Raw genomic sequence first — 21,023 nt, 5'->3', positions numbered from 1 at the left:
TTGAAAAAACTGTTAAAGGGTTAGTTTACCCAAAAATGAAAATTCGCCTTCGTCTTTTACTTACCTTCAAAGCACCCTGGGTGTATGTGACTCTCGGAGTAATATAAAAAGTTGTCCTGGCACTTCTAATCATTTTATCATTGCAGTGTGCCGGTGTGTCTCTTTAAACGAATACAGACCTCCTGTACAGAATCCATGCATTTTTTTAAGATAAATATCCATATTTCAAACGGATTAAACACTTTTATGTCACGTCTGCACTGATGTTGTGTGATAAGTGTCGAACACGGAGAGAGAGAAAAACTAAATGCCTGTCATGAGTTAGAAGCACAGATCTAGGATTTGTAAAGAAAAATGTTGGAGGATTTCAATATAAGCCAAGAGAAGATTGGTTTTTCTTTGCTAAATTAAGGAACATTTTGCTCCTTCTCTGAGGCTCTCGCACAGTGCCCACATCTGTACACATCTTCAGTCCCTTATAGGTTTATCCCTTTAATATTTCAGAACATTTGCTATCTTTATGAGTTTAGTGAACCGTGTAACACATTTTACCATGTTTACCATGTTCTCCCAGAAACTTCAAGATTGTGTCTGGTAATAAGTATTCAGACACACGCAAAGCTGTTGGACAGCTCTTAGAGAATGAGAGAGTCAACAGACGAAGAACAGACAACTGGCAGGGCTTCACTAGATTTACACACACACAAACACACACAAATATTTGTTGTAAATTGAGTTTTGTTTTATCCCAACAGGCTGTATGTGAATTGGACAATAAAATGAATAAAGGTGACCTGTAATCAAAATGTCCCCTTGCGCACACACACGGACCATGTGTTTAATCTTCTCCTTCGTTTGTATGTGATGAATATTCACAAGTTTAGACAGATGTCGATTGCTCGCGGAGGGTGGTGTGCTGATGGAGAGAGGAAAGGAAACAAGATGAGGAAACTGTGAGGGAGAGAGTTGGATAAATCATAGGGAAAGTATGTTAAATTAGAGGATGCACATGATTAAATCAGATTAGCGAGCTATTTATCAAACATTAGCGCAAATACACACACTTCCTGCAAATTTCAAAGATAAGAGCGGACTATGGTTGACTGGGACAAAAATGCTAAGTTTTATCATCATTGCCTCATCTGGGTGACAGCTATTTAGCACAGTTCAGCGGCTACAGGAAAAATAGACATTTAAGTGTTTTAACTATGCTTAACATATTTAGACTGTAAGAAATTGCGCTGTTAAATAACTGTAATCTGGCAACTGCTGTTTCCAGCAATGTACTGTTAATTTACAGCTCTCTAACGTTAATTTACAGCTCTTTAGTTTTAATGTTACATTTATTATACCATGCGGGGTGTGTGTGTAGTTGTGAGTGAGTGTGAACATTAGCAGTGACATACACTGCTTTTCCACATACTATTTCCCTAGAGATTGCAGATCTATATGTCATCAGGCAGTGAAAGCATCTCCTACCAACTTATTATCTGTCCCTTCAGAGTCCTTGACTCTTGAAAATGTGGCCCAGGCTGTCTAATGGCTGTCGGGCTAAATTGAATGGGTTTTCTATTGAATCTGGCCACAGCAATCCAGATGGCCCTGAGATACCCAGTAGGTTTGTGGGTAACCTCGTTTGGCTTGCCATTTCATGTAATGATTTTTTACGTGCTAGTTTTTTTCTTGCTTTCTTCACTGTCAGACTGACTTGATGGTGTTTTATCGAAGGGTTTGGACCAATATCAACACATCAGTCTTCTTAATTATTCATCTTTAACAAAATGCCCTTGGCTCTGGTGAATAAATGTGTTGGTCATGTTGTCTGTCTTGTGGAAACGAAATGTCTTCATAAGGTTAACACCTGAAATAAATAAAAATCCAGAAAAGTGTCTGTGTGGGTAAGATTTAGGGTTTTGCATAAGAACATCAGTAGCTCAGTACAAACAGTCAAAGGAAAGTCCCCACCAAAATAGAAAAACATCTTTGCTTGTGTGGGTGTTTGTATTTTGGGGCGTATTTGATATGAAAGTTGTAACAGATGATACAGGAAATCAAATGTAATCTGGTGACCTGTTTTGTAGTCTTTCAATCTGAAAGTAACTGTTGAAAACTCACACACACACACACACACACATGCAGGGACATGCAGATGCCTACATGCATAGAGACATGCATGCAGATATTTCTGTATAGACATTCAAAATCATGTATATTGCATGCATTAAATGTTGTCATGCATACAACCTTCTTAATAAATACCTGGGCAAAGCGTAAGTATGCTTTGAGTTTGATTCTGAGGGCAGATGAGGTCAGGATTCCTCTGCTATCCTGCTGACCCAGCAGCACACAAGGCCAGAGAAACAGACCCATCCCCTGCCAGGCAGCTGATTCCTGTCTGTGCTGCATTCCAGAGCCTCAGGACTCCCCTTAAGCCACAGTCTCATTATGTGCAGATAACATACAGTATATTCCTGTCAGCATTAGACAGTTGTGTCAGTGTGATGGCTCCCTTTGGGAATTGCAGTCATTAGGCTCTGTTTCAGCCTTTCATGTTTGTCAATCCAGGAGGCAAGTTTTTACCAGAGCTGTTGGGATAAAAAACATATTGTACAAGCTGTCCATTTTGTAATTCTTATGCTGGGTAGTATAACAGAGAATTTTCAAGAATATAAAAATAATGGCCTTTAATGTGTGTCTTTGTATGCTCATAGACAGTGTAATGCCGCTTTCATTTTTTGCACCTTTTGCAAGTTGCAATGCATCAGCAGCAAACAAGGGCAAGTGCAAAGTTTTACAGTTAAACTGGCATTTTCTCCATCTGAGTCATCACTCTGCTTCACAGTGGTGCTTTAGTAATCATTGTCATACTAACATGATCCAAAAAAAGTGGTTTGGAGTTTGCAAGTAATCAAAAATCACTATTTTGATTCATGATTCAGGTCACCAGTTCAGTAGAACAGTTTTCATTGAACTTACAGTTTTTCTTACATTCACTAAAACCCATTTCTCAATACTTGGGTCACTTTTTTTCAATCTATGTGGTCTAATCTGTGGATTATTTTTTATTGCTTTGGCACAAAATACATTTAATGACTGCATCTTTCAAATTTCTTTTCTCACTCAGACACAACACTGCCAAACTCTATATATTTACAGGCCAACTTACTTTTTTTTTTCAAAAGTTCAACATTTCAAAAATGATTATTGTTGCATTACATACATTTATGCAGCAATACCATACTGAAAAAAAAATTAAACACTATCAAAATAATTATATGTAGCTGAACCTCTACACATGATTACACTATGATTTTTGTTAAAAAAAGCAAAACAACAAATTGCATTCAATTTCATTTTACTTTAATCTAGAGTCTATGTTTCTGCAGTGATCTAACGTTCTAGTATTGCTCTGGTGCTGTGTGCAGGTGAAGGCTGGTTTTGTTTCACTTAGTCTTTGTACTGAGAACAAGGGGAAAGTCTGAGGGAGGAGTCCTTGACCTAGCCATGTCAACCATGTTTTAAAAGGCATCGTCAAATTGCTTAGCAACCAGCCTTTCCTATACTTCCTCTGGCCACTGTTTCTAGAGTAATAGAAAGTAGGCAATGCTGCTGAATGCTGACGCCGTTTGAGACTCGTACACAGATATGAGAAAACTGTAAAATGCAAGATTATGAAATATGAAAACTATACTATTTAGTTATTTTTAATATGCACAAAATGGTAGTCAGAAAGATAGATAGATAGATAGATAGATAGATAGATAGATAGATAGATAGATAGATAGATAGATAGATAGATAGCATGTTTAAAACCTGAAAACGCTGTCAAGGCAGCTTGCTATGGTTTGAGACACAGTGTCATTGTTTGACATCCATCACTCCTCCAGCTCTAAAGCATTCTTGGCCAGCATTCATGATTAGTGCTTAACACTTTAATGAGATTGAGAGCTTCTCAGATGTGGATTTCCTGTGTCCCTGCTCTCTATGGCCTCTTTTTGTCAGTAGGTAATTTATAGCAGGACAATGAGGCCTCGACTCCATTGAGTCTCTTTTTGTTCCTGTTTAACGCCTCAAAGTCAAAAGGCTTGAAGAACTCTATTACCTAAAATCAACATGAGTTCAAAACTGACCCTGTTTGCTTTTTAATGTTTCATTGGTTTTCAGAAAAATATTTTTTTGCTTGATTTGATCATGCGCTGAGCTTAACACATTAGATTATCAAAGTAAAATGGGTTATGAATAGTGTTTCATATGATAACTATGAAAGACTATTAAGGGAACACAACAATATGTTGACTTTGCACTGGTATTATGAGCTAATCTGGCATTATGATTCAGCATGGTAATTAGCTCAGCATTCAATTGACCGGCTAATTGGGTATGGCAAATGGTTAATAATCTAATTCAGTGTCAATATCATCATGCACAATTAGCAAAGAGATTATTGACTCCTGAGGTCGTTTAGTGTGGTACTCTAAAGTCATTAGATGTGTTGAAAGTTTGTGGGTTTATTAGCTCCATTATAGAGTATAGTCCATAATTGGCTAAGATTATTGATAAAACCTTTGGTCTTTGGTGACAATTAGAAGATATTTTTATTCAATCATTTTTTTGAGTTTGGAATTAGAATTCATTTTATAATTAACTGTATAAACCCATACAAGGTTGCCGTCTGTCCTGACTTTTATAGCTTTGATAAATACATGTGCGTGCCCTATAGTGATAAATAATTATTGAAATTATTAATAGAATTATTATGCACTAACTGTGATATAAATGCATATGGGTAGTTGCAGAATAAAAGCTGGACTGTGCCCTATGGTGGGACTTACAAAAATGTAGAAAAAAAACGAACACCCAAATAACATGAAACAATTTAGCGTCAGTCTTAGATTTACAAATACATGAGACAGGTTTATCTTTCATTTTAAAGCAGTTGTACTTGTACTATACTAAACTGGTGTACTTAAACTCCACTTTAATTGTGCTGAAGTGGGGCTGAAATCCAAATAAAGATAAACTAAAGTACATTTGATTGTGCTAAAGTGGAACTATTGCAAGTGTGCTTCAGCTACACTTTATATATCTAGCATGTAAAGACCAGTAGTGAGATTAAAACACATTAAAATGCATTTCATAGATTATTTTTTATATTAGTTTGAGTGATAAATCAGAAAATATGTTAATAGATTTAAACTATACTGTGTATGAAATAAATGTATTTTAAATATACAGTATTTCCTTTTTACTAGGTTGGGTCAGTGTACATAAAACGTTGTTGTTCATGTCATAATATAGATGTGTGTGTGTGTGTGTGTGTGTGTGTGTGTGTGTGTGAACCAATAGACAGCTTTAGTGTCCAGTTGAACGGTTAATCTAAAGTCCACTTACCTTATCTCACAATATCGTTTCAAGGATACAGACAATAGGTCGTCTGCCTTTTTTGTTGTCAGGGCAAAATCACTTTTTCTTGTTGGCTGCTAGCAGAAAACTAAAACAAAAATCATATATACTGATAAAAGCTTTTTTTCTTCATTATTTATATGCGTTGAAAAATGGCTAGGTCATGCTGTAATATTTCCTTAATGTTATTCCAGGCACACATTCTTATTATTAGGACTGTTGTTGTTATTTCATCATGAAATGGCTGAATTCATTGACTGTTTGTGGCCTCTGAAAGGACATTTTTAAAAGCTTTTCTGTCTTTGGCTAATCTTAGATGCCCAAGAGGTTTTTTTTTTTTGTTTAATCTTAATGTTCAAAGACTTATTACTCTATCTCAAGCCTGCTGAATGCACAAATACACATTTAACACACTTATAACAAAACTAATAGCTGCAAAAGACTGACAAAACTTCAGCTATACGGCGCATATGACAGATGTGTCCTAATGGAGATGGACAGATTGATGATTACAAACTGCTTGTGTTTGATAACAGTGATTATGCTTGACAGGAAAAGAAAGGAAGGAAGGGGGGAAAAAGGAAGGCATAAGACAGGTAAAGGAGGCCAAGGAAAAGGAAAATAAGGAAATGACAGATGATGAAAGAAAGGATAGGGTGAGTATTTAAAGGGATTCAGAGCAGCCCCACAGGCTCATAAATTGATTTATCATCCTCTAGTCTGAATCACTCTCTTTATCTCTTTCACTTTTGCCTTGCTTCAATGTCACTTAAACGTTTGGAGGACATAAGAGGGGAGGTTGTTGGAACGTTTGCAGAGCATTAGTGCAGAATTTCCTCCTGCCATTAATCAATGTTACTGTTCTACTCAAATAAGCCTCCGTCAGGCCCAGTTTTAGAACATTACAGATGACAGCGGGCCTCGGTCTCCCTATGAACGATATGGCTGTGCATGCACCAATGACCTTGTGTGGAACAGATCTTAAAAAACAAAGTCTGATAGAAGAACAGAACGGCAGGACCGAGTTTGGTAAATCTTTGTTTTAAGCTAGTTAGGGTAATCATATATCCTCTTTTTAGCCTAAAATTTGCAGATGTGCTTTTGTTTTTAGATAGACAAGAATGTTATGGTTACCCTAATGTGAACAAGAGGCTGTTATTCACCCCCCGTGGCCATGTGATGCATTCTTTAATATGGATGCTCACACCTTATTTAACTACTTTTGGACTGTTGAACAAAAACACCCGGCCATGCCATTACAAGCCTTGAAAGAGCAAGGACAATTTTTAATGCAACTCCAGCTGGATTCATCTGAAAAAAGAAATTCATAAACACCACGGATGCTTTGAGGGTAAATAAAACGTGGACTAATTTTCATTTTTGGTAAACTAACCCTTTAATGTTGCTGCGTGAGTGGTTCTAAATACAATGGATAAGAGAGTGACAGAATATTTGTCATCTTTTTCTCTTCTGATTAGAAAAAAAATCTGTCTCTTGATGTTTGCTCCTCTTTTGTATTATCCTAAAAAGCACTTTGAGCAAATGGGACATCAAATATATTCACTACTATAAAAGTTGACAGAGCTATGGCTACTTCCACTTCTGAGAACCCTGGAAATGTGAAAAGCTTCTTAAAATAAGGAAAAATTATGAATGTCAAAGATTTTATAAAGTACTGAAGGTGTGATATTTTACACTGCACACATAAATCTTCAGATGAATTTGGGAAACCAACTTAAACATGAGCAAAAAGAGCGTAGGCAACTTTTTCACTCTCTTGCAAAACCCTAGATGGCATGGATTTCTATTTAAATAAGTGGATTTCACCCACAAACAAGTGTGACTGCACCTTTAGAGGAAGTTTTCCGAGGTCTGATCAAAAAACAAAAGGCAGCATTTGTGTGTGGTAGTAGCCTTGGACCTGCCTGTCTTAAAATAACTATAAACCGACAGACGCTTGACAGGAAGAACTCTGGCAAATATATAAGCAAATATTATTCCTACTGCATAAAGCTGATGTGTGTGAGGGGGAGAGGGTGAGAGCACGCACAGCTGTAGGCAGTTTTGTCTGCAGTGTAGTGAGAAGAGGTCGCACCATGTGAAGAAAGCAAAGAAGTACATTTGTGTTCCATGAAAGGCTGGCAGCATCTCAAAGACTTAGAACACAACACCTGCGCACAAGCTCCCAAAAAATCTCCCTCGCTCACTCTCTGTCTGTCTATTTCTCTCTCCCTGCTAGAAAAACTTGGCAAAAATTCTGTCTCTTTACTCTGAAGAGAAAAAGTTCAGGAATGGTATCTTAAAGGTTTTATTTCAGCACACTTACCTTTGAAGAATACAGAGAATAACTAGCAAAAGGATCATAAAGAGTTCAGTGTGTTTAACTTAACATGCTCTTGCATTAAGTCTGAGACACGCTGAATGATTTTAGGCTGTCACAGACGAAAGATTGGCATTGCGAAATGATCATGCCAGTTTCTGTGATTATGTTTCCTAATCAGTGTTCTTTGTCGTACATTGAGAGAGGTTTAAAGACACCTGCTATAACGGTCTTGCGACCAAAGATAAACTGCGATCATTTTCTGTCAGTGTCAGAGATTCAGCATCATAATCACACTGCTATGACACTGCTATGCTGCTGTGACCCACGTTTGCTGACCAACCAATAAAAATGTGGCGTGAAGTGAAAGTTACACGGTGCTAAAACATAAAACTGCTAACCTCAAGCTCTTATCCTTCCTCTTTCACCAATGTTTCTAATGTTTCATAAACACATGTTTATGTCAAAACCCGCTAGTATGCCCCTTGCAGTGCGTGCTTGTGCATAGTAAACACATAATAATTGGAAGCATTTGCGTTCAGATACCAAAATAAAGAATGTTTTGGCCTAAGTAATTATAGCAGCAATATATGCCGTTTGAAAGAGCAATACCGTAAAAGAAAGTGTTTCATTTTTGCTTTTTGACATATTTATGTTGAGTTAATCACCTTATGCTGGGTTCAGTGGTGGATTGTTCCAGTACATGTTTTTCCACTCATCTGTACTCTTCATTCAATAGCAGACAATGATGTGCAGGTGCTTTTTGGAAAGTTTGTGCAGCTTTGCTAATTCTGTATAGCCTCCCCCAGACTAAGCACTGCCGTCCACTCGACACACACCTCAGCTGAAAGACCATTTTTAAAAGCAGCTCTGCCACAGGTTTTAATTAGTCCTGTATGGCCATTTACCTTTTGAAACATACAAACAGGTACTCTTCTCTCCCTGAAGAGCTCTGACTAACGCCGCACTTCACTGTGTGTATGTGTCCATGTTTGTATCTGGCTCTTGTTCCAAAGTTTCATTTCTTTTTGCTATCTGTGTTTCTGTCTGAGTGCATTTTGTGTTCTTCACAGGGTGAGGTCTCGTTTTGAGAATGAGAAAGCACATGCTGACTATTGTAATCACGCTGTGCTTTCGATGCTTGATACAGAGCACTACGGTAAGAAGAAGTGAGCTGTGTTTATCGCAAGCTGGTTGCGAGGATACTTCTGATTATTTATTTTTTTTTTTACATTAGAGTGGTGTTGTGAACTTTAGGACCTGCCGTTCTATGAGAGTTGTTGGCTCTGATTCATATTGTTAGGTATGCTTGTGTGTCTTTGTTGTTTTATTGAATAGAAGGAAAATTGCTGCTGTTGACTCTGTAAACAAAGGCCTTTCTTGTGTAGGACCTGTTCATTTAAATTATGATTTTGCTCAAAAAATGTTGTCTGATGGTCATTGTACATATCGTGGTCATGCACACACGTATGAATCTGTCTAAATGCTGTGTACAGAACATTGCGAACCGTTTATAAGCAAAAATAATTAAATTTTGGCCAGAACCAATACTTTCAAGGTAAAACACCTTAATGTTAAATTTGTTTCCTATAAACACACAGCTTTTCACTTTACAAGAAAGTTAATGTAATGGACTGTGTTTGAACTCAGCTGTTCGCACTCTAATTCCGACGGCACCCATTTACTGCAGAGGATCCACTTGCCAAGGATGTAACTTTTCCAAATCTGTTCCAGTGAAGAAACTTGAAGAAATCTGCATCTTGGATTGCCTGAAGATGAGTGTACATTTTTTGGTGAACTACACCTTTAACCTGGGCCCTCCTTCAGTTCGGCTCAAAGTTCGGCTGTTGTAATAGAAACTGCAAAACTGAATTCAGGTCAGATAGACTTTGCACTGCTTGTTCTCCTGTGTCGAGCCCTTGGGAAACAAGGTGAGAAGAGTTGTTGTTTCCTCTCCTGCAGAGGTACTTACTGAGCAGCCACTCCTTCTCCCAAAGGAAGTAGCAAGTACGTGCAGGGCTATCCGGCGTCCTACTTCCACAGGGTAGGTGGCCTTGATATGTGGCCGCAGTGCATTCTGGGTAATCAGTAGGTCACCTTTAATGTATGCGGGTGCTGAGTGGTTTAAATAACATTAAGTAAATGCTCCAGTCAGACATGCATTCCAATATGATTCTTCACTATCTAATTTACCCTAGTGAAAAATAAATATACTTAAATATATTTGAAATACATATATTTTATGATAAGTATACTACAAATACATTTTAATATTTATATACTTAATATAAATGCCCTTATTAAATTTCCCTTTAATTGTACTTTTAGGCCAAAACCCATCCATTTCCCCTACTCCTCTGTTTTGAGCTTTCACGTGAAGGGGTAGGGGTGTCTCGATTCATTTTTAGTTGGAGGGGTAATTTCTCAAATATTGCATGTATGTACGTCAGTGCTCGTCTCTTTACAATGAGTGAGTTTACTGCAGAAACAGCGAAATTTTATCCTCTCTTTGCTGGAAAATAAAATGAAGCGATTCAGTATTTAAGCTATATAAATAAAGGTATTAAAGCTATATAAATAAAAGTCATGAGGCAGCATTGACAAGTTTCAGCGCATTAATAAAAAAAGCTATATTAATATTGAAAGGTAATGTAAACAAGCAGGTATGTGTATTGTAGGAACTATATGACGTATGATGTGTGACGTTGTAGTGGTGTCACAATTTGTAGGGCAATATTTTCACCCCTACCCCTTGACCTTCTGTTTAAAGGGACAAGGTGAAGGGGTATACAATAGAATTGGGTTTCGGCCTTAGTATACCAAACTGGTATAGTTTGCTAAAATTGAACAGAAAGTTTTATACTTAAATGTGTGTAAGTAGTGCTGAAGTCCAACTAAAGATATACTTAAATATATTTGATTGTGCAAAAGTGGAGCTATTGTATGATGCACTTTAAATATTTTGCATTTAAAGACCGATATTATTCAAATATCATACTATCCTCATATATGTATATCAGTAAATATGTTAATAGATTTTAAATATATGTGTTTTAAATATATTACTTTTTTACTAGGGTACTAAATGTTAAGAAGGTCTAGGTAGAAAAACAGATTACCGTAAACCATTTTAAGATTAACTCTTAGACTTTTGGAAATGCAGTGTTCTTACAGAAACCAGTCAGATCTCAAAAACAGCGCTTTGCAAACTTCAGCCACAAAAGAACAGCGGCATCAAACACCTAGCGCACACAGCGCAATCAAGACAACGGAGTGCAGTGACAGTTTACACGGTGCAGCTGTCAAATCAGAGTCAAGGTGGGTTTATTCTCGCTGGTGGGTTTATTAAGAAACCGAATACTGTAGCCTTTGCATTTTGGCAGCAAGATTAAGAAAAACTCTTTTATGCTTTGAGGCCTAAAGTTCTGGTCCGTTGGAGCGTCAGGAGAGATCCAAAGGCTCAGAGGTGCTCAGTGGGCTGAGCAGCTTTGTAGCAGCGCACCCGTGCTGGATGTATTTATAGCAGTGCGTGGGTTATGCCATTGCAGGGGCGGCCCGCGTCACATGCCAGAGGAACCCTCACGTAGCTGAACCGAGCCAAGACTTCTGTGCTAAAAAAGGATGCTTTAATATTCCCGCTCTTACAAATACAGAGAAAAATCATCCATCCATCTATCTATCTATCTATCTATCTATCTATCTATCTATCTATCTATCTATCTATCTATCTATCTATCTATCTATCTATCTATCTATCTATCTATCTATCTATCACTTTACTAAAGTATCTGTAAGCCATAGCTGTCAATTATTCCACCCACTAGCTATTCCACAGTCATGGTGTGTGCATTTGTGAATGTGTGTATGTTTCAACAGCAAGCCGCATTTACGTACAGTTGTGTTTTACAAACAGCATTATAAATATTGAAAGAGACACAAAAAAGCCCTGCATCTCATTACTTAAATCGTTATTGATTAGTTCTGAATAAAATAGAAAAAGCGAGCACAACGGGAAGGGGTGAGGACATGTTTGAGTGTGCTAATCGTATATGCATACTCATACACACACTGGAAGTACAGCGAAATTGGTTTGTCTGCTGCCTGTCAGCTGCGGTGAGATGATATATGAGGAATTAAATAGCGTCTGACCTGTACAGCTGTTTTCCACTAATCAGAAAGGATCTGCAGAGGTATAAGTGGAGAATGAAAATGTGCCATTCTGCAGGATATTAGTTTTATGTATGGAGTTAGTCCTGTCTTAGATTGGACTCTCATCTGTAAACTCACTTATTACGCTACCTTAAACAAGTAATACTATAATAATATACAGTATATATATATATATATATATATATATATATATATATATATATATATATATATATACTAATCATATTTTAGGTTTTTTGGTTTTTTCCTATTCCTATATACTGATAGGAATAATTGCTTCAAAATCCCTCTAAAACCAATCTGTGGATGTTTTTTGCTCTCTGGTTGTTACTAGAAGTATGTATTGAACACAGCCTTGAATGGAGTGGACAAAATTAACATTTTCAATACTTGACATCAATTCCACTCCCTCTCTGTGACTCCCACAATGTTCTCTTTTACTCACTCTTAACGCTATGTTTCTTTCTTTTTCTCAGACTGTTGGTCTGCAGTCTGGGATTGTGTTTCATTTCCTCGGTCTGTAATTTTAGTAGAGTGAATTTGCTAAATCTGGCTCTCGTACATTTTTAACATGCACACAAACGTGAATAACACCACACACACATACAAAGGCACAATATACAGACACAAGGGAACTGTTCAATTTAATTAGGCAAACAGCTACTAAATGTCATTACTCACATCTCTAGTAGTGTGTATTACAGCAAGAAAAAATCACACTTGCATGTGCTTTAATAAATGTCAGATAGACGAGTGGTTTCTGAGCACACATATCAGTGTAAGCAAGCGGCTTATTGCGTTTACAAAATGACTGTAACATCAGTATGATGAAAGACATTGGTGTTCTTCAAAAGAAATAGTTGAGTTTATTATAATATTATTATATTGCCATATAATATAGTTAATCAGTTTACTGTATGCTTTATGTGGGCACAAAACAAAATGATTTGGAACATTAGAATTAAAGTTATGTGCAGTTCAATTATCTGATTTCAGCTCAACTACAGGTATTTATTCGTATAGTCCACACATTCACAGTAAGTAACTTTGCACCTACATGTCAACTAGCAGTGAGAGTATTTGTCATTGTCTGCTTAATATCTTCTAACACTTTATTTTGATGGATTCACAACACACAAGATAATAACAGAAATTCGGCAACTATATGTAATGTTATTCAACCCTAAACCTACTCTAGAGAGTTAGTAGACACGTAGTTGCAACTTAATGAGAATTTCTAAAGTGGACTCAAAATGAAGTGTAATCCAACTACAATTTAGAGCCAGGCAAACAATGTTTTATATGCAGAGGTGTTAGAGAACTCCAGCTAAGTATGCTGAGGTCATGTATTTGATTCCCAGGAAAGCATAAACTGATAAAACTGTATACCTTGAATTCACTGGCTTTAGATAGAAGCATCTGCCAGATGAATGTAAGTGTATATAATGGAACCATTATGCAATATAAATATCAAGTCAAACCATTAGGGCTTTTGCTTTCAGAAGTGACACAGTGTCTAGAAAGCACACCCACACACTTGAGACCATGCTCAGATCCATTTACACAGGCCAGTCATTTGCCTCCTAAGAGATGAGCCCATCATAATGCATACACTGTTTTGACTTCAGATCTTCTGACCAATCAGAAAACTCAAAAATATTGAAATTGGGCCAGGTTGATCTTCTCTAAGACGTTTCTGTAAGCATAATCTGTGTAGGTAATTACTGACTTAGTAATAACTGAACAGGTGCTAATTTTTTGATTCCAAAGTTACAGAATTTGCAACTAATTAAAGCACAGCTAAACTGAATGATTATGTGTTTGTTATTTAATTGGCAATATAAAGTAAAATTTCACCAAATGATGACAGGCAAAACATCACAGGTATGTGCTAGTCATGTAAGGTGTCTAAGAAAAACATGTCAGTGAAACATCTGCATCTAATAATGAAAAATAGAAAAGAGAGAAGAGAGAATGGAAATATACAACGGTGAGAGACAGAAACCTGTTAAAGCATTTGTATATGCCTATAACTCCACAGAAACCTTGACTGACTGCATTGCAGCTAAAACTGAAGAATCACACACGCACACACACACACACACACACACACACACACCATAACAGATTTATAGGCACCGAGAAAGCACATACTGACTGTGGGCTGTACATATACATTAATTCACATACACACGTGATTGAGCTAGTATGACCAAAGCAATATCACAAACAGCACTCTAATTGGTCCCTTTGGAGTAGATACGTGCACAAGCTGGAAAAACATAAAAATAATCCCAAAACCATGAGCCAAGTGCATAATGGATAACACAAGAGAGACCCCTCTTGTTCTTATCAACATACACACACAACCTTCATGCTTAGTTTAGAATTATTTATGAAAACGTGTTTAATAGTCTTCAGTGTTTCTCACTCTGAGCAGCTCTAACACTAAAAGGTGCATCTTTGTACTTTATTTACCGCTGCTAAATGATACTAAATATTACCTGCAAAATACATATTATTGTAAAGTGTGCGTATTAGTACCTTTTAAAAGGGTATCAGTCGTGTGCCCTTTCTTCTGAGAACAGGCTGAGAGTAATATGAACTCTTCTGATTTGTGCATTTTTGACACTGTAACATCACAAGTAACATTTCAAAGTGTAGATGTCAGAATCATTTATGCTTTCATGTGTTTTTTATCCTCTTTTCTCAGTTTCCCTCACTGTGACGTTATAAATTAACCTCTTTGAATTTTATCATTATGTGTGTGTCCTTTGCTGTGATTTGAATCAGTTTCACAAATCCATTTGCGATTTAACCAATGGAAGTGTTTATCAAAAACACAGATATGTCTATCCAAAGGCTCCTTTTTGATATTCACCTGTGCATTATTCTTCAAATGAATCGGTTAGCCTTTTTACCAGCAAATGTCCTAACTGTTTATGTTGAATAACCTGCTTCAAGTTATGCTTGCGTTAACAGAAGTTGCTTAGAGGTTGTTTTCTTTGCTCACCGATATGTAATTTAATATCCATCACTGATATTTTCATTTGATGTTTATTTTGCACAACTTTAAGTAAACTTTTTTTCTGGACAGCAAGATATTAGGAGGAATGAAATGTATGTGTATTCCTGTAGCATGCTGACACTTTGACTAGTGTAAATATCTGTGAGTGAAGACGGTCGTGATCCTTCTCATGTCTCATGTGTGGGTTTGCGTAGATGTATGTTCTGTTATCCTTTGACAAAGGTCAGTGCACAATCATTCTCTGTCAGCTCGGTGCACTCTCACCCCTAACCTCTCTGTCTTCTTCTCTCAGTTGCTCCTCATCACATGGAGACGCTTTCAAACATGCGCTGACATTGTCATTCTCATTCAGGAGCAGTCTGCATGCAGACAACCTTCAGCAGATCAGCGCTAACACAGCTGTGTTACGAAACAAGGCTAATGCGTAGACGACCCTTACGGATCCACTCCCAATAACATGCACATGGCTTGGTGAAATGACTTCCTGTGCAGCGATGCCAAAATAATACAAGTGCCGAAATAAGCTCAGAATTTTCCAGGAAATGAAATACAACCCTTAACCTTTTGAACTAAGTTGCCTGGTACCAGATATGGCCTTTTCTGAATTTGCTTTACTCATTTCATCAGGCCGCTAGCACAAATCATTACAAGTCTGGTTGAATGTAAATACACACACATTACTTGAAGTTTTCGATTTTGAAATCCTTTGTTTGAATGTTTGACAGTTTGTTTGAGCATTTAACCATTGATCTAATTAGCAATGCCTTGGGACAGGACTATCAGTTTTAAAGCTTAAATACAAATAAAAATGAACTCATTATTAGCAAAATTGACACTTTTTTTTTAAACAAATAGCCATGCATGTCATTTGAACAAAACATGCTTCATTTTCAGGTTAACATTATTTACATTAAGACAACTTACAGTTCAGAGAGTGCCAAATGTTGATTCATTAACCATTTCATTCAGTAAAGGAATCTCTAATTCAAACTCATGAGGTTGTGAGTCATATTTGATTTATTAAAAGAACTGGATCAAAAGAGTCATTAGTTCTTTAATCAGATTTTTGTAAATTTGATTCACTAAATAAAACAGCTTTAAGACAGATGAATAAAATGTGCTACACTAGTTTGTTTTTGATGTAACTGCTACCATTTTAGTAATATCAGTCTGTAATTAAATTCAAACTGTAAACTTACATTCGTAGCTCAGGTACATTGCCTGAAAAACGTATTTTGGCTTCGCATTACCTACCTACTTCACTTAGAACTAACAAACATGCTCTAAATTCCACAACACTCCCATTTTTACTTACTGCTTTACCTTTAAGGTATGTAGTTTGATAGTGTGCATTCATATGCGTGTAGAGTTCATGAAGCTCAGCTGTCATTACAGACCTCTTCATCAGAGGCGGGCTCATGTGATATGGGCTTGATACGGTTTTGATCCGGCTGAAGACTCCCCTGGTATTTCTCCCTGAATATGCTTCGACTTGGAAAGACTCCAGAGCAGGAGTTCATATTTAGATCAAGTAATCAGATCTATTTTGATGTTTCTTCCGGCAGTGAACACATTTATATCTCTGATCTTCTGTGTATGCTTGCTATTTTTGATGGTAGAGATTGGTAGTGTCTCATCCGTGAAGAAACTTTATAGATTTTATTAAAGCTGAAGACAACAACTTTTGATCTTTGATAGTTTAAATATCACTGCACTTTGTATTTCCTTCTCTTATGTGTGCTAAAGCATGCATGTATGTGTAGGTGTAATTGTTTCTTTTTTTCTTTTTTTGATTTTATAAAAAAAAAAAAAAAAAAAAAAAAAAAACACTCAGCGGTCGTTATCAGAGGTTATATGTTAAAAGCTTGATTCTTTTCTGTCTGTTCTCTATTGATTGCTGTGTGACAGATTACATTGACCTGTTGTAGAAGTACTTTAGATTTTATGTAGCTGGGGCAGGTGTAGATTGCGTTGTATTTATGGCTGTTTCCTTTTATGTATTCCAGACCATAGTTGTCCTTTTTTCTTTGATGTATGTGCCTTGTCTAACACCATTTACTTTATTTCCCTTAATGTATATAGTTGTAAATTTGTTCATGTTTTATAGCCTGTTGTCACTGATTTGCACCTAACTTCCCTGTTAGGGATTAGTAATGTAAATATGTCTGTATAATTCCTGGAAAAGACAACATGGTGGTTAATACATTTTATGTAACTTTCTGGTACAGATGTGCACAAAACCGGAATACTTGTACCGAACATTTTCAGTACAAATACGTGTACTGTTACACCCTTTTTTAATATGCATTCTATTATGTTCTATAGCTTTGATAACGTATATAAGAAACAATTATATGTAATGTTTCCTTTTTAAATTCTGTGTGTTCTCTGTGTACTTAGTGGCATTCTTTGTACTCTTTCTGCAGGATGGTTCCAAGCAGAGGCAGGCAAGGAAGAAGACCGTCTCATTCAGCTCCATGCCAAGTGACCGCAAGATGAACAGCACAGCTGCCTGCATGGCCTTCATGATGGAAGGCTGTGAGATGAAGAAAGTTCGCTCTAATTCTCGCATGTACAATCGTTACTTCCTGTTAGACCCTGATATGCGCTGGCTCCGCTGGGAACCATCAAAGAAAGACTCAGAAAAGGCCAAGCTTGAGATCAAGAGCATCAAAGAGGTTCGATTGGGGAAGAAAACACCCGTTCTGCGCAGCAACGGCCTGTCGGATCAGTTCCCAGATGAATGTGCATTCTCAATTATATACGGAGACAACTACGAGTCCCTGGATCTTGTCGCCAGCACAGCAGATGTGGTGAGCACCTGGGTGATGGGACTGCGGTACCTGGTCTCATATGGGCGGCACATGGTAGGTGTAGTCGAGCCCAGTCAACCCAGTGTAAGAACATCCTGGATTGGGTCCGTGTTTGAGTTAGCTGATCCAGAAAGGCAAGGACACATTGACCTATTCCGGGCCACCCAAATCATCAAAGGTCTCAATCCTGGCATGAGGGAGTCTCGTATTGAACTCAAGTTCAAAGAGCTACAGAAAGCCAAAGACTGCTATGGTGAAGGCATTGATTTAGACACATTTGTAGAGGCCTATTGTGAACTGTGCACACGTCCTGAGATCTTTTTCTTGCTGGTGCAATTCTCCAGCAACAAAGAGTACCTGGACTCTAAGGACTTGATGCTCTTTGTAGAGGTAGAGCAGGGAGTTGAGGGAGTCACAGAGGAAATGTGTCGGGAGATTGTGCACAAGTATGAACCGTCCGCTGAAGGACGTCACAATGGCTACTTGTCCATAGATGGCTTCACACACTACCTCCTGTCATCCGAGTGCCACATTTTTGACCCGCAGCACAAGCAAGTTTGTCAGGACATGACACAGCCCCTTTCACACTACTACATCAACTCTTCCCACAACGCCTCACTTTTGGAAGATCACTATTGGGGCTCATCGGACCTTAGCAGTTATGTTCGGGCTCTGCGCATGGGTTGTCGAAGCCTGGAGGTTGTAGTCTGGGATGGCGCTGACTGCGAGCCTGTGGTCTATGTCGGTAGCTCTGTTGCCTCCCAGCTGGCCTTCTGTAAAGTTCTAGATGTCATTAACCAGTATGCCTTTGAGAGTTCAGAGTATCCACTAATCCTCTGCCTTGTCACACACTGCAGTATTCCCCAGCAGAGGGTCATGGCTCAACACCTGAAGAAGATCCTTGGGGACAAACTCCACGTTGACTCTCCCAATATGGAGGATCACTACTTGCCCTCCCCTGAAAAGCTCAAGGGAAAGATACTCATCAAAGGGAAGAGCTTGCCGTCAGACTCGCAAGACTCTGAAGGGGAGGTCACGGATGAAGAGGAAGGCTTCGAGATGTCCAGGAGAACGATGGGTGGAGACGATAAGGACCAGCTCAATGGGATTGGCTGCAAATGGTTAAGACTCTGTAAAGAACTTTCTGACCTAGTCACTCTCTGCAAGTCTGTTCAGTTCCGTGACTTTGAGACATCGAAACGGGAACAGAAGCATTGGGAGATTTGCTCCTTTAATGAGGTTGATGCCAACCGCTTCGCCAATGAGTTTCCTGAGGACTTTGTCTCCTACAATAAGCGATTTCTGTCACGGGTGTACCCTACGCCCATGCGCATTGATGCTAGCAACATGAATCCACAAGACTTCTGGAAGTGCGGTTGCCAAATCGTGGCCATGAATTACCAGACTCCAGGATTGATGATGGATTTAAACCTTGGTTGGTTTAGGCAAAACGGCAACTGCGGCTATGTCCTGCGCCCAGCTATAATGCGTGAGGAGGTGTCGTATTTCAGTGCCAATGCTCGTGACTCGCTTCCAGGAGTCTCAGCCCAACTTCTCCACATCAAGGTGATCAGTGGTCAAAACTTACCAAAGCCTCGAGGCTCAGCTGCTAAAGGCGATGTGGTAGAGCCGTACATCTACGTGGAGATCCACGGAATTCCTGCAGACTGTGCAGAACAACGCACAAAAACTGTCTCTCAAAATGGTGACAATCCAATTTTTGATGAAAGCTTTGAGTTCCAAATCAACCTTCCCGAACTGGCTGCTTTGCGTTTTGTTGTCCTTGATGATGACTACATTGGCGATGAATTTATTGGCCAGTACACCATTCCTTTTGAGTGCCTGCTTCCTGGTTATCGGCACGTACCACTGCAGTCACTTACAGGGGAATTTTTGCCTAACACCACACTGTTTGTTCACGTTGCCATTACAAACCGTAGAGGTGGGGGCAAGGCCCATAAGAGGGGTCTCTCTGTGAGAAAGGGCCGCAAAGCAAGGGAATACACCTCCACAAAGACCACAGGAATCAAAGTGGTAGATGAGCTCTTCAGGGCATCAACTCAGCCATTACGGGAAGCAACAGACCTGCGGGAAAATGTGCAGGTAAGAATTCTGTCTTTTCAGTGTCAATGTTTTTAAGAGTCTGTTTGCACTGAGAAATTGATGCACAGGCGGCAACCAATAATATTGAAAGTATTAGTGATATTTGTATTGCTTCAGGAGTTTATTAGATGACATTGTCAAATGTTCTTTTCTCATTATAGCGCAGTCAGGAAGAGGCACGTTTAGAGTTTTGAGGGGGGGTGGGTGTCTAAGTAAGTGGTTAAAGCACAAAATATGTTTGGTATGAAATGTGAAATTTGTTTGCAATGCCATGAAGGTCTCACAATGAAAAAAATAGTAAATTCCTCCCCTGCTGACTTGCATCAGCTGCCACTTTCAGTTTTCACAAGCCGTCTTGACCCTACAGGCAGTTCAGGGGAGGTAAAGGGGATATAACGAGGATTATGACAACATGGCATAGAAAACACACATTTAAAATTGCCTGTGTAGTCAGGGACAGGTAGAAAGTGAGAGAGAGAGAAAATGATACAAGAAAGAAGCCAAGTAGAAGCTTTTGTTGTTGAGCTCATTAGTAATGCCCTTAAAACAGGATAGCTGATTTCCCTCTCTAAAAATGTTTTCACATGTTGAAAAAAATGTTTGTGCTTTTACAGATCAGAGAATTCACTGAGACTGCAGATGTTTCTTAAATGCTAGAATGTTAATGAAGCTTTGTCCTTGAATACTGGTGGAGGAGTAAGATTGCAGGGTTATGAAGGCAATACATCATTCCTGTTCATGTCGTGAAAGATTGGATGCAAGCTGCAAATAATATTGATTTCGAATGACTCTTGCTCAGCAGATGTAACATGTTGTCCTCTAGCACATGGTCCTAATTTAAGAAGACTAAAACCTCAAAGGACATCCCATTAGATGATTAGAGACAGAAAACATATGGCCAGCTTGAGCTGTCCTTCTGCTCTGGATCCCTTCCCCGTCTTTAAATTTGTGCACATATGTGTGTAATTGTGTTATTTCATTTGCCAGGATGCATTTTCGGCTGTTTCTATTTCACAGATCTCTGTTTTTGCATACTCTTATTGTCTAATATTGTCAGTTTTTCTAGTTTTGCATATGTTCATCTAGTTTTTATATTGTAAAATATTTCTAGTCTACTTTATTTAAATGTAATGAAAGATTACATTTAGATTTGGCAAGCTATTCTAAAATGTATACAATGCTTTTA

General features: G+C 38.2%; 1 protein-coding gene across 1 annotated transcript in view; it reads left to right on the top strand.

The window, feature by feature from the left end:
* plcl5 (phospholipase C like 5) overlaps positions 1–21,023 on the top strand; it is a 53,558-nt gene that overhangs the window by 14,628 nt on the left and 17,907 nt on the right. Inside the window, exon 2 of the mRNA XM_043234962.1 lies at positions 17,348–19,837. Coding sequence (XP_043090897.1) covers positions 17,348–19,837 — 2,490 coding nt within the window. The remainder of the gene's footprint in view (positions 1–17,347; positions 19,838–21,023) is intronic.

The sequence above is a fragment of the Puntigrus tetrazona genome, chromosome 3 (assembly GCF_018831695.1).
Source record: "Puntigrus tetrazona isolate hp1 chromosome 3, ASM1883169v1, whole genome shotgun sequence".
Taxonomy (NCBI): domain Eukaryota; kingdom Metazoa; phylum Chordata; class Actinopteri; order Cypriniformes; family Cyprinidae; genus Puntigrus; species Puntigrus tetrazona.
The sequence above is the reverse complement of the archived record's forward strand: the minus strand, read 5'-3'. Positions and strand labels throughout refer to the sequence as shown.